Source organism: Miniopterus natalensis, chromosome 6, assembly GCF_054644295.1.
Source record: "Miniopterus natalensis isolate mMinNat1 chromosome 6, mMinNat1.hap1, whole genome shotgun sequence".
Taxonomy (NCBI): Eukaryota; Metazoa; Chordata; class Mammalia; order Chiroptera; family Miniopteridae; genus Miniopterus; species Miniopterus natalensis.
In genome coordinates, this window is record NC_142086.1 from 3,551,398 (window position 1) to 3,565,412 (window position 14,015).

Below are 14,015 nucleotides of genomic sequence, written 5' to 3' on the forward strand. Positions count from 1 at the left end.
CGGTACTTCAAACACAGTTTTAATGAGTTAATAAATTATGATTTCTTCAAAGGTCACCTGTGGCCCAGCTCTTTTAGGTTTGTACCTAGTGATGGGACCCTATCAATTCATTCCTGGGAGCATTAGCAGCAACAGAACCACCACTGGCTTCCCTGCACCTCCTGTCAACTGGCCGGGAAGAGCCTGTGGCTGACTCACCATTCTCTCCCATCCACATGTCGGGAAACACAGCTCTGTTGTATGTCATGCTCAGGAGTGTCCTGGGGGTGAGGTGCTGAGAGAGGTGACATTTAGTGGCAGGGCTTGTGGGGCTTTAATTCCAACTCTGTTTACTTTTAGATGTTTATATCAGTTTTCCAGAGACTTGCCACACTGATCCTATTATCTTACAAACACCGTATCTGAAGAAAACGCTTCTATTCTCCCAAGTTCCTGGCCTAAGAAATTTCAGTGCAGCCACTGCTGATAAAGCGGCTAAGTTACGAGGTGCGACTGTGCGCTGAAGGTAGTGATTACTTTCTCCATCGGATGGAGGGCCAATAATCCCAACAAAAACCTCTGGGTGCAAGGAACATGGGCAGCACCCACCCACAGGAACACTTCCCTAACTCTAGGCAGGACAATGTGGAAAAATTAGAGGAATCTTGGAATTAGGGGCCCTGTAAAGTCTTCGCTGGTCTCCAGCTTAAAGCAACCGACCAACGAGACCACTCTTTTTATACTGTCAGTGCCTGATAAACTTTTAAGGAATCTGTGATTTCATGGGACACTTCAAATTTGCCCATAATTTCACATCACAACTTGAAATCTTTAGGTGGCAAGGGAAGTGAAAGTAAAAATCAGTTTTTTAAATAATACATTCTGAAAAGTCCTTTCTGGGTCTCTTACTCTATGAAATGCCTTCTTAGTGTGTGTAACGGAGGGTTTTAAATGTGTTATCTTTGTGCTCCATTATTATAGTGATGTTCCAGGAAGGAATGACTTTTGGTCATTAATATATTAAAGAGAACCTCTTTCAGAAAAAATAAATACCCAGTGAAGACTCCATTTTTCTGTTTTCTCAATTTCTTCTCTATTACTAAGCCCTTTCTAAGGCAACTGCCTGAGCATCACACTAAAGACACAAACAGTACAAATAAGCACATTCATAAAATACCAGGTTTTCAATCAACAAAAACACATTTGATTTCCATGTGCAAGAGCAAAGAAAAACAAACAAAACAAGCAGCAGGAGCCTCCAACAGCAAGGGGTAAACGAAACAAATTTAGGAAAAACTGGACTGAGGCCCCTGTGGGAAAATGTCACCTACTTGCTCATTTGTCTGGGACTTAAATTGCCCCTGCTTCCCAGAAGGCTAAGGCAGCAAGGAAATGCTTTAATTCTTCCCCTGTCTTACCACTGAAACCTACCTGGGAAGTTTGTCAAAAGAATCACAAAGTCTCTGATTTATACTCTATTAATTCAAAGACAAAACAAAAGAACCCAGCTATAGTGCTCTTATCCTACTAACACAGACCTCAAGCCTGAGTATGCAGACTTTCTGTTAGTTATTCTCATCTTTACAAGGAATCTGACATAAATTATATTAACTCAAGCACTGGGCTAAATTAGTATTCTGACAGTTGACCTAACTGAGCCGAGTCCAACAATGTCTAAGTACATTTTTTAAAAAACCAGTTAAGATTGGAATTTAGCCCGGCCGGGCATGGCTCAGCGGTTGAGTGTCGACCTAGGATCCTGGCAATAGGGGTTCGATTCCCGTTCAGGGCACATGCCCAGGTTGCGGGCTTGATCCCCAGTCAGGGTTGTGCAGGAGGCAGCCGATCAATGACTGTCGCTCATCACCGATGTTTCTATCTCTCTCTCCCTCTCCCTTCCTCTCTCTGAAATCAATAAAGATATATTAAAAAAAAAAAAAATTGGAATTTATGTATCTGTATAATTCTAAATCCTACGTGTAGTTTAAAGCCAGGAAATATGTGTTTAAGGCCAAAATTCCATTCCCTATCTCTCCTGCTATGGTTATGCCAGGCAAATAATAGCCACAGTAATTTTAGAATCCCTTGCCATCCCCTGAGGTACAACTGACTTAAATATTGAGTTCCTGTATAAATTCACTATTTGTTTTCTCAAATTATATACTTCGCAATGATCTTACTAGAACATCACTGTATGTTTCAATTTGTAGAGAAGTACAGATGTAAAATGGGTCATAACATCTTTCACTATTTGCATGAGGCAACAAATACTTTCATCTTAATCTAAGAACTTTAATAATTTAAATAAATGTAAGACTTTATTTCAAATTGTCAATATTTAAAACTACTTACAGTGCATGGTAATTATTTACACACATAACTACCACTGATTCTCTCGTCTACTTCTTGCCAGATTATAAACTCCCTGAGGACAGAAACTATGCCTTGCCTTTTTACCCCTTGGGTCCAACCCAATGCTAAGTATATAGTAGGTACTCAGTAAGAATTGAATGAATGTTTATTTATTTGCCAAATAAGTGCATAATAGTGCATTTGTATCACCTAGCCAGAAATTTTGTGCTAGTCTTTTCATACCATCTGCAAGCATGACAATATTAGGCAAGACACAAGTTCTTTAGATCTCAGCTTCCCCACTTGTGAAATGGGCATACTAATATGTATCCGACGGACCTCACAAAATTGAATGCAAATGAACTAAAATGATATATTTGAAGTGTGGACCCTGAGAAAGAAGATATTGCACCTACTAAAAGGGTCCTCAGTGGCTAGCTGGGCTCAAAAGAAAAAAAAAAACAAGCAAACAAAAAACAGAGCCTAGCAACCATTTCTACAGAGACCTCTCATGCAGACCGCACTTCAGGGAAAAGCACATACTGAACTAAACTGCCTACCTGCCTGTCAGCTGAGCCAGGCCTTATAAAGGAGTTCTTGGAATCCTATTTCAACCAACAGGACTGAGGCTTTACCCATCCAATCACAGCTGTGCAGATATAGCCCCCCCCCCCCCCCATCAGCATCTTCACTATCAAGCAGAGCAGCTCCATTCTGACCAATCAGGGCCAGTCAAACTGCAAGGACCTGGAGTCCTTATTTGCAAGAGAACAGACTAATCAGACACCAGGAGCCAGGACTTTTGTCTTTATAAGTCAGCTCCCCTCTGGCTCTGAGAGACCACTTTCCTTTTCCACTGAAGACTGTCTTTCCCAGGCGGGAGCTGAAACACTGAAGATTCAACACAGGAGCAGAGTGGAGGGCAGAGCAGGGCAGCAGGGCAGGGGCTGGATGGGACCTGACCTGACAGAACGGGGACAGAGCAGAACTGTCTAGCTGAAGAGGGTCCTGGCCCCAGGGCGGCCTCATAGCCCTGCTGTTTTCACAGCGGTGCTGTATCACAGTGGAGCTGTTTTGCACTGAATAGTTTCCTCCTTCACCACACCCCAAACTGGGGATTCCCACTGGCATTGACCTGGTATCAAAACCATCGGTAGACAGAAGGTATGCTAAAAGCCATAATAATTATTTTAGATCCAGGATCTATATAGTGATTAGTACATTTAATTCCAGCTGAATAGGAAAAAAAAAAAAGGTATCAAAATGATAGCACATGCATTACCTGGGAAATCCAAAGATCTACATGTGATAATTTATGCTTTCTTTTTTCTTTTTTTCATCTGTGTGAACTAGCTAAATAAGGAAAAATTTGCCACGTACTTTCAGCTTAAATGGGACCGATTCTATTCAATGTCGTAATTCTCCTGCCATTTCTGGCAAAGGTCTGTGACTTTCTGACCCTCCTACATTATTTACTTCAGAATTAAAAGACCTCAATAAATATCAAATTTTAAACTGTTCAAATGTTTGCTGATTTTTCCCAAGCTCTATTTGTGCAGAAAATAGTAGCTGGATCCTTCAATAATTGGCTAATTTCAGTACCTGAAAAATTATTTTGAAATAAAAAGATGTAAGTAATAAATACCGTATAATTTTAATAATGACTTGTAACAATAGGACCATATACATGGATTATCTCATTTTAAAACTGTTTTGTAAATTATGCCCAGCTTTAAATCTAAGAACAAAATCGTTTTCATCAACCTCTGCATACTAATTGCTGTTTCTGTTGGATAGTAACAGCAACTGCCTAACACATTCAGATGTGACATTTAGTTTTAACTTCTGGAACCAATTAAAAAAAATTTTGATTTTGAGAGAGGGAGGAAGGGAGAGTGAAAGGGGGAGAGGGGGAGAGAGGGAGAGGGGGAGAGAGGGAGAGGGAGAGGGGGAGAGAGGGGGAGAGAGGGAGAGGGGGAGAGGGGGGGAGGGGGGGAGGGGGGAGGGGGGGAGAGAGAGAGAAACATTGATGTGAGAGAGATACATCAATCGGTTGCTTCCCATACACACCATGGCTGGGGATTGAACCTGCAACTCGGGTGTGTGCCCTGACCCAGAATCAAATTGGCCACTTTCTAGGGCACAGGAGGACTCTCCAACCACCTGAGCCACACTGGCCAGGGTTCGGAATCAATTTTAAATAACAATTCCTACATACCTATTGGAGGGAGTTCACAGAGGTTCTAGGCTTCAAGTTTCCTCTAACTTGCGTAGTTGTTATAAACAAAGGCCAGTTCAGTCCACTCAATGGGCCACACTATATATAGCCCAAGTCAAACAAGGTATTATTTTGCTCCCAATACCTATTTTTCTCTATTAAAAAATTGTGTCAAATCATCAATATGAATCTCTAATTCTACTATGGGACTGTAAAATGCAAAAGTTATGGGTGAGAAGACCAAGGAATAGAAGTATTGGTCATTTGCCACGTTTTCAATAAATTTATAATGAAATCATTAATGGAATGGTGATTTTTTAAAAAACAACAACAATTTACTGTCATAGAATTCTAGAGGCTGAAAGTCCAGGATCAAGATGCAATCAGGGCTGGCTGGGCTCTGCTGAGACCGTCCTTCCTGACTTACAGATGGCTTTCTTCTGTGTTCCTGCCCTCCTGGTATTTCTTCCTCTTCTTATAAGGACAACAGTCCTATTGCATTAGGACCCCAACCTTATGACCTAATTTAATCTTAATTACCTCCTTAAAGACCCCATCTCCAAATGCAGTCTCATGGAAGTTAGAGCTTCAACATATGGATTTTGGGGGGAAATAATTCAGTCCAAAACACAAGGATTTTAAAAAATATAAACAAAATACTATTATCACACCTAAAAATAGTAACAATAATCTCTTAATATCAAATATTCAAAGTTCAAGTTTCCCCAATTGTCATATTTTGACATAATAGCTTCAAAATTTTTATCTTTATTGATAATAGATGGGAACACCTTGTTTTTATCCTTAAAAATCCATTAGTAAGTATGCACTTATTAAATACTTACTATGTACTCAGCAGTCTTCTAAGCACAATGAGGAGCTGAGTGCCTACGCAGGGAAAGTATAAGCAATGAGGTCAAGTAGGTTGGATGTGGCCATATTGCAAAGATATTAAAACTCACAGCAGAGGAGTATTAACTTGATTCGGTTGGAAATGGATAGCCTTTGAAAAATTTTGAGCTTTGAGGTAGCAAGATGAACTTCAGTTTTTCCAGTGAATGACCCCATGACTGTGGTAATTTCCTTGTGCAGGGGCACCTATGGAGCCAAAAAGGCAACCCGTTGGGCTTTATCTCACTTCCCACCAACACATCATCACAGGCAGCCCCCCATGCTCATATCCCCTTTGTACTCTTCTGTGCGTGTCCTGCACCTAACACGGTGCCTGGTGGGCTCTTTGTAAATGGACCTTGCCTATGTAGCAGTTGACTACATCACACTGGCCGTGTTCTTGTTGACAATGACCCACTGTCCCTGACTTCCTCTAGGGGTCTCAGCATTCTCCTGCTGTCTCCTGCACAGGGTGCACACAGTCTTGTTCCTTTGGACATGTGTACTCAGCAGGAGGACCACTGTAGTAGATGGGTCCAGATGTTTATATGCCAAAGCTTGGGAGTTTCATTTCTTGTTGTAGGGCTGGGTATAGCTTAAGTTATTGCTTCTCATCTTAAATCAACTGGGGTGACTTTTGCCTCAACCCAATCCTATTGTCCTTGCAAGCTGCTCAGAAGAAGACCAGATGCCATTTTTTAAAGGATTATACATACCTTAGCTGTTAAATCATACTTAAATCCTGCCCATATCAGTGGACTAGGTATTTTATGCAGACGCCCTAAGGTTATAGTCCCAAAAATCAACCAGAAACTAAGAAACCCTCAACCCCATCATAGATTGCAAAATATTTAATGATTTCCTAACCCTCAAATTATCTGATTTAATCTTGGATTTTTGAGGACATACTCAGCAATATTAATGAGTAAAACCTAAGACTACATGAGGTCACCAACAGTTAGTGGCCAGAAAAATAAAGCTAACTCAGGAGGCTTGATTCCAGTCACAGCTCCAACAACTATGCAGAAGCATTAGCTTCCCCATTTGCAAAGAAGTACAACTCAGCAGCAAAGAACGTCTTCACCCTAAACATATCCTTACATGACTAGATGTTAACTTCAAAAATTCCCTAGAACAGCACTGTCCAAAGGACATTTTTGTGATGATGGAAATATTTATATTATATATTAATATGGGGTGGCTATTACCCACATGAAATGTGGCTTATGTGACTGAGGAACTGGATTTTTAATTTTTTACTTTAACTTTAAATTTAAATAGCCAATGTAGATAGTATATTACACAGTACAGCAGTCTAAGAAATCACTATGAAAGTTTTAAAGTAATATATATTAAGGACAAATCAAAATTTCCATTATACTTCTAAACCAGAAAGTACAACACAACTAGCCAGAAAGTTTGGGTGTGAAAACTACCATTCATCTTTCTCAAAGCATACAGAAGCTAAAACCACTTTCCCCAAGCCTCGAGGCTTCTGGTGAAACACCTCCACTCTGGAAGAATCGAATGGGAGGCTGGTGAATGGTGAGAGGCAGGGTATTTCTTTCTAGTTACAGGAACTCGAGTTTGAGGGCTCCACTGAGGCCCTTCCGTCTTGAGGGGTCTCTGTGGTATTTTACTGAAAGTGATAATGAACAGCGGGCACTCTGTCCTTGGTTCACTGATGCAGGAGCAGGAAGATAAAGGACCGGGTCTACCAGCTTTGGGAATGGCTGTAACAAGGACAAGCCAGGGCAGCTGCCCAGCGAGTGTCCACAGCCCGGCACATCAGGCCTCTTGGCTGGTGCCACAGAGGCATTGGGAACTGCTGTGACAACTGCTGTAGGCAGGAGACTCCATGTTTGTCCATCTCCTTTGTTGCCACCCTTGTCCACTCCGCCACCTTCTTGCTCAAACCACATTAGCTTCCTAGTTGGTCTCCCTGCTCCCATTCTTAACCCCCACAACTCACTGCAGCGGGAACAAGCTTTTAAAATCAGGTACAGTGGTAGCCCCACCCCCACCCCCCACCCATGGTTTCACTTTCCATGGCTTGTTACCCGCCGTAAACTGTGGTCCAAAAAAATTAAATGGAAAATCCTAGAAACAAGCATTCATAAATTTTAAATTGCTTGCCTTTCTGAGTAGCATGATGAAATCTCACTCCATCCACTCATGCCATGAGTCTCCCCGTTGTCCAGCATAACCACGCTGTACATACAGTACTATAGCAAGATATTTTAGAGAGACCACGTTCACATAACTTCTATTACAATAAATTGTTATAACTGTTCTATTTTATTATTAGTTATTGTTGTTAATCCCTTACTGTGCTTAATTTATAAATTAAACTTTGTCATAGGCATGTAGGTACGCACAGGAGAAAAGATAGTACATACAGGATTCCGTACTATTCAGGCATCCACTAGGGGTCTTTGAACATAACCGCCTCAGATAAGGGGGGACTACGCTGTAATCTCACTCCATTTAAGATTCTCCCGTGGATTCCTGCTCAAAACAAAATTCAAACTCCTCACCATGGCCTACAGGGTTCTGCTCACCTTTTAAAATTCTCCTCACATTGTCCCCCTTGCTCATTCTGTTCCTGCCACAGTGACCTGGCTGTTCTTTTGACAAACCAAGCTTCTTTGCACCTCAAGACCTTTGCACTTGCTAGTCTCTCTACCTAACATGCTCCTCCACAGACTTTCCCACGGCCAGCTCCTCACTTAAATGTCACCTCCTCAGAATAGCCTTCCCAGACAATCCCATCTAAACCAGCACTGTGGCCACTCTCTATCCCACCACCATGTAGTGGGTGCATGTCTCTGAAACTTTCTTGAGGTATATTTTCCAAATTATGAAACTCACCCACTTCAATGGTTTTTAGTATGTCAAGTTGTACAACAATCTCTGTAAGTTTTAAAACATTTCCATCTTCTCAATACAATCCCTCCTGACCATTAATTGTTAATGCCCGTAACTATCCTCTGCCCTAGGCAGCCACTAACCTACTTTTCTATTTCTGCAGATTTTCCTTGTCTGAGCAGTTCATGTAAATGGAATTATACAATATCCCACCACTTTTCATTTTAAATATATTTTTATTGTGATAAAATATACATAAAACTTAAACATTTTAGCCATTTTTAAGTGTACTGTGTAACCATCACCAACATCCTTTGCCAGAACTTTTTCACCTTTCCAAACTGAAACTCTGTCCCCATCAAATAAATACTAACTCCCATTCCTGTCCCCCTAGCCCCTGGCAACCACCCTTCTACTTTCTGTCTTTATGACTGACTACTCTAGGTGCTCCATATTAGTGGACTCCTACAATATTTACTGTTTTGTGACTAGCTTATTTCACTTAGCATAATGTCTTCATCCATGTTGTAGCAAGTGTCAGGATTTCCTTACTTTTAAGGCTGAATAATGTTCTTTGTATGTCTGTACCATATTTTATCTATTCATCTGTGGAAAAATACTTGGATTACTTCCACCTTTTAGCTGTTGTGAATAATGGTCTGATGAACATGGACATAGAAATATCTGTTCCAGTTGCTGCTTTCCCTTCCTGTGGGAATATACCCATAAATGGAAATGCTAAATAATATGGGAATTCTACGTTGAATTTCATGAGAAATAGCCATACTGTGTTCGCAGTTGTACCATTTTACATTCTTACCAGCAATGCAGAAGGGTTCCAATTTCTCTTTACTTTTGCCAACACTCGTTATTTTCTGTATCTTTGTGTTTTTCATAGTAGCCGTCTTAATGGCTGTGAAATAATATCTAATCTCTTTTTATAATGCATGTATCAATACTTGATTTTCTTATTTACTTGTTTTTTTAAACATCAATTGCCTATCTCCCAAAACTAGATGGAAGGTGGCAAGGAGCTAGGCTGCCCTGTTTGCTGCCATAACCCCAACAGCACCCAGCGCTCAACACACATTTGTTGGATGGATGGATGGATGGATGGATGGATGAATGAATGAATGAATGAATGATCTTAGGGCTACCAGCTTTAGGGCTACTACAGTTCTGCCTTCATCTCCCCTACAATCTACAGGAGCTGGGGAGCTCCCTTCTGCTACTCTGACAAACCAGAGGACCATGAAGATTTTTACAAACAAATTAGTGCTATTAATTTTGAAATACAAAGAAATAAAGATGTTGTCACACTGAGACCTTGAGAGCACCTGGGGCTTGTGTGAACATTCTGCTGAGGGTGTAATTAAAACCGAGAAGGGGTGCTGGGCTCCTCTGGAAGTTCTTGATAGCTACTCATATGCAAACATAGAAGAGGCAGCCCCTTGAGAGAGAATAAACTCAACTGGCTGAGTTAAAACTATAAAGCTTTTAACTAGAAAAGCAAATTGTGCAGTCATTTCTTCTGCATTAACTATGCTTTCTAAAGACTTTTTTTTTCTTTCCCAAAAAAGGCTGGCATTTGTTTCTCAATTTCATGCCACAAATAAATATGTCAGAGACTGCCTGTCATTTGCTGTTTTCCTTTCTTTCCATAGTGACAGAAGACCTGAGTTTCTCAGCTCCTTTGCTGCTACATGTGGCCATGTAACTAAGAACCAGCCAATGAAATGTGAGCGGTGAGTTGCATGTAATTCTGCACAGCGCCCTTAAAGGGAGGACATATGCCTTTCTTCTCTTGCTTTCAGTTGGCTGCAACATGAACCTGAAAGCTGGGACTTGAGCAGTAATCCTGGACGACGGGGTGGCATGCGGAACAGGAGGTGGGCAAGACCCTGGTTGCCAATGATGGTGAAGCTGCCGCACTACTCCAGCAACAATGAGGCTAACAAAAACACCCTCACTGAGCACTTATTATACTCCAGGTACTGAGCCAGAGGGCTGTACATGCGCTATCTCATTTTATCTTCCCAGCAGTCCTGAGGTTTAAAGGAGGTAAGTCTTGGTCACACAGCTTATGAGTGATAGAACAATAATTTGAATCTAGGGACTTCTGACTGCTAAGCCCACATGCCTTACACGGCATCCAATGGAGCATCCCTCATACTCCCTCTGCCCCCATGTGGAAGAATGAGGCAGCAGGCGCACCCCATTTACCAAAAGAACATTCACCGAACCTCCCACCCCCAGTCAAAGTCTGATGCCACACCAACAATGTCCCCTAATGCCCCAAACAAGTGGCCAGTTGTGAATTCCTCCTAGTTAGTTGTGTGATGCCCCTCAGGCATTACATTTCTTGGATCATTTTTACCTTATGGCCATTTAATTGCAATTGGAACACAACTATAATATGAAAACTAGGTTATTGTTATGTTTTTTTCAGAGCCTAATTTCACATTTACGCTAATATCAATATTTCAAAGCTATTTTCTATGATTTATGCTCTCCTGGCCCCATGTGCTGCAATAACATAATGGAATGTGTACTAGTTCATCAGACAGTTGGTATCTGATAGGAGGGCATCAATACATCTAAGAGCCGTGGCTTATATTATGGCTGTCAAATGATCTTGGTGGGAAAGCCTTGATGCAAAACAGGTTTCACTTTACATAAAGCTGGACTTTCCAAATATTTGATCAAGTCATTTTATATAATTGTTCTAGGCTTCAGCTTCCCTGTCTATAAAATGGGGATAGTAATGTTAGTTTCTTAAGAGTGATTTGGAGCATTCAGTGAGATTATGCTTGTTAATTACTTGGCACAGTGCCTGGCACACAGTAAGTGCTCAATAAGAGGTCGCTACTTTTAATAGTCATAATCTAGTGGCACAATCCGAACAAACGAAGGTCTCAGTGAACCAATGTGTTCAATTACGAACTTCCCAGCAACTGAAGAATGAAGAAGAAAACAGTCACTACTATGCTGACTGGAAAGATGACTCAATCTAGCTGATTCTAAATCCAGACATTCCATTATTCCACTCCACTCCACTCCATTCTATTTATTAAATGTTTTTATTGATTTCAGAGAGAGGAAGGGAGAGGGAAACAGCAGTGTTGAGAGAGTCACTGATCGACTGCCTTCTGCACGCCCCCTACTGGGGATCGAGCCCACAACCCGGGCATATGCCCTGACCCGGAATTGAACTGCGATCCCCTGATCATAGCTTGATGCTCAACAACGGAGGCAAGCGGGCCAGGCCATTTTATAAAAGCTGGGCGGCTCTAAATCTTACCTTGATTTAGCATAATCTACGTCGTTACTAACCAGCATGGACATTTTAGTCTTTGTTTGGTATCTAGTCCCCCGGGTTATTATCATTCTCATTTTTTTTTTGCTAATTTATATAGTTATTTAATATTCAACGCTATTTTGTATTAGTTTCAGGTGTACAGCATAGAGGTTAGACAATCATATGCTTTACAAAGTGCTCCCCCAATATTTCCAGTACCCACCTGGCACCATCCATAGTTCTTACAATATCACTGACTGTGTTCCCTGTGCTGTCTTTCCATCCCGGTGACTGCTCTGTAGCTGCCAATCTGAACCACTTAACCCCTCGCCCTTTTCACCCAGACCCCCAAGAGCCCTCCCCTCTGGCAACCATCAGTTTGTTCTCCCTATCTATGAGTTCTGTTTCTCTTGTGTTTGTTTATATTGTTCTTTAGACTCCACATATAAGTGAAATCTATTCTTATTGTCTTCAGTGGCCCTTTCAAGTCAGAAACATTCACTGGGATTTTTTTCATCTCCTCCCCTCCCGTTCTTTCTGGGAATGGTGTAGTCAGGGGGAGCACTGCCTTTGCTCTTCTGTTCCCCACGCGGGGACATTTATGCACAGCACAGGCAACAAAACAGCTCCTAAGAATCACTGCCACAGACTTTGACTGAAAGCAGCCTTAATTTTTAATCCATGAAACTCAATTCAGTCAGGCTGGGTTTTCAGAAACACATCTGCTTTAAGGATTTATTCTTTCAAGCTTCATCTTGTGCCCTTTCCAACTGCTAATGCCGGATACCGCTAGTTCTATTAATAAAAGTCTCCGAAATAGCAGAGGTAAATCCAACATTTCACTATCAGGTGTTTGCCCCTAACCCAAATCTTGCCCTCCGAGAAAAAGAGGAGCGGTCTTCCATTGTTTCTAATGCCCACTTCGAGGAAAATACCCTTTTAAAATATGCTTACTGTGATTTTCCAAGTGCATTTGCTATTCGGAGGGTACACTCCAGGAAAACCTTCGCTGCCAATAAATCCAGACTCTCCAGTGAGAACACCGCCGCAAGTGAAAACAGGTCTGGGAAATAAAAGGAAACCAACTTCAACATGCCGGCCTCAGAAGGGTGCGGGCGGTCACACGGACGCAGGTAACAGGGTAGCAGACGCCCCACGCGCCCCGGGTGCGGGGCGGCCGGCTCCGCCCGAGCAAGCGCGCGGCCCGCCGCCACCTGTCTCCCTCCCGGGGCCGGCCCAGCGCCCCCCGAGGGAACACGGCCCGCGGAGAACGCGGGGAGGCGGCGAGAGGCGAGAGCGGGCTGCGCGACGCGCACGGTGCAGGCAGAGAAGCGACCGGTTCACATAAAAAGTTTCTCCTCTTTCCCGAAAGCCGCTGGGCACCGGCGGGGCCTCCGGTGAAAGGGCGGGCTGCCGGGGGCGCAGGGGCCGGGGGGCCGGCCGGGTGCGGGGCCGCAGGGGCCGGGGGGCCAGCCGGGGGCGGGGCCGCGGGCAGCGAGTCCCCGGGGGCGAGACCCCGGGGGCGGCTCGCGGCGCCACGCGACCGACCTCGAACCTCGGCTTCACTCGGTGCCCCTCCCGGGCGAAACCGCGAGCCCGGCGCGCGGGCTTGGCCCCCACGCTCCCCTCCCGCAGGGTCGCCCGGTCGGGGGGCGTCCTCGCCGCGCGGTGGCGGCGCCGGCTCGCGGCCCGCGGCGGCCAGGGGCGGGGCGCAGCGCGGCGCCCGCGCGCGGTCCCGGGGCCGGGCCGAGGGGGCGCGCGGCGGGGGAGGGGCGGCGGGCCGTTACCTCTCCGCGGGCTGCGGCCGCGCCAGCCGCGCCGCCAGCAGCAGGCCGAGCACGGCCAGGGCGCCCGCGCCGCTCATGGCCGGTGGAGACGCCGCGGGCCCGCCCGCCCTGCGCGCTCGGAGACGCAGCGGCGCGCACACGCGCGCACACGCACACGCACGCGCACACGCACACGCACACGCGCGGCGCGGGCAGCCGGGGGGTCCGGTGTGCGCGGCTGGCGGGCCGGGCGCGTCTGAAGGCGGTGGCGGCGCGGCCGGGCTGGAAGCCGCGGTCCCCGGGGAGCTGCGGCGGCCGCAGGCGCTCTCAATGTCGCGTTTGTTCCCGGGCGGGAGGGCGGCCCCAGGCCCGCGCCGCCTCCTCCCGGCGGGCGGGCGGCTCCCCCGGCGCCTGGGACCCGCGGCCCCGCGCCGCCCGCCCGCCCGCCCGCGGGGAGGTTTAAAGGGACCCCCGCCACCTTCGCCCCGCCGCCCTCGGGCGCCCGAGCGGGACCTGGCTCCGGGATCCACAGACAACCGCGGGGTGGGGTGGGTGGGTCACGGTTTGCTTTGGGGAATGTTTTTCCCTAGTTGCTTTTAAAAAAATACTAGCGCTTGCTGGAAAACCTGAGGTTCCTTCTTCA

General features: G+C 44.9%; 1 protein-coding gene across 1 annotated transcript in view; it reads right to left on the reverse strand.

The window, feature by feature from the left end:
* Positions 1 to 13,508, reverse strand: part of PCOLCE2 (procollagen C-endopeptidase enhancer 2) — a 64,150-nt gene extending 50,642 nt beyond the window's left edge. The window contains exons 1-2 of the mRNA XM_087818060.1: positions 13,394 to 13,508; positions 12,561 to 12,669 (exon numbers count right to left, since the gene is read on the reverse strand). Coding sequence (XP_087674186.1) covers positions 12,561 to 12,669; positions 13,394 to 13,470 — 186 coding nt within the window. The 5' untranslated portion in view covers positions 13,471 to 13,508. The remainder of the gene's footprint in view (positions 1 to 12,560; positions 12,670 to 13,393) is intronic.
* Between the last annotated feature and the right edge of the window lie 507 nt (positions 13,509 to 14,015).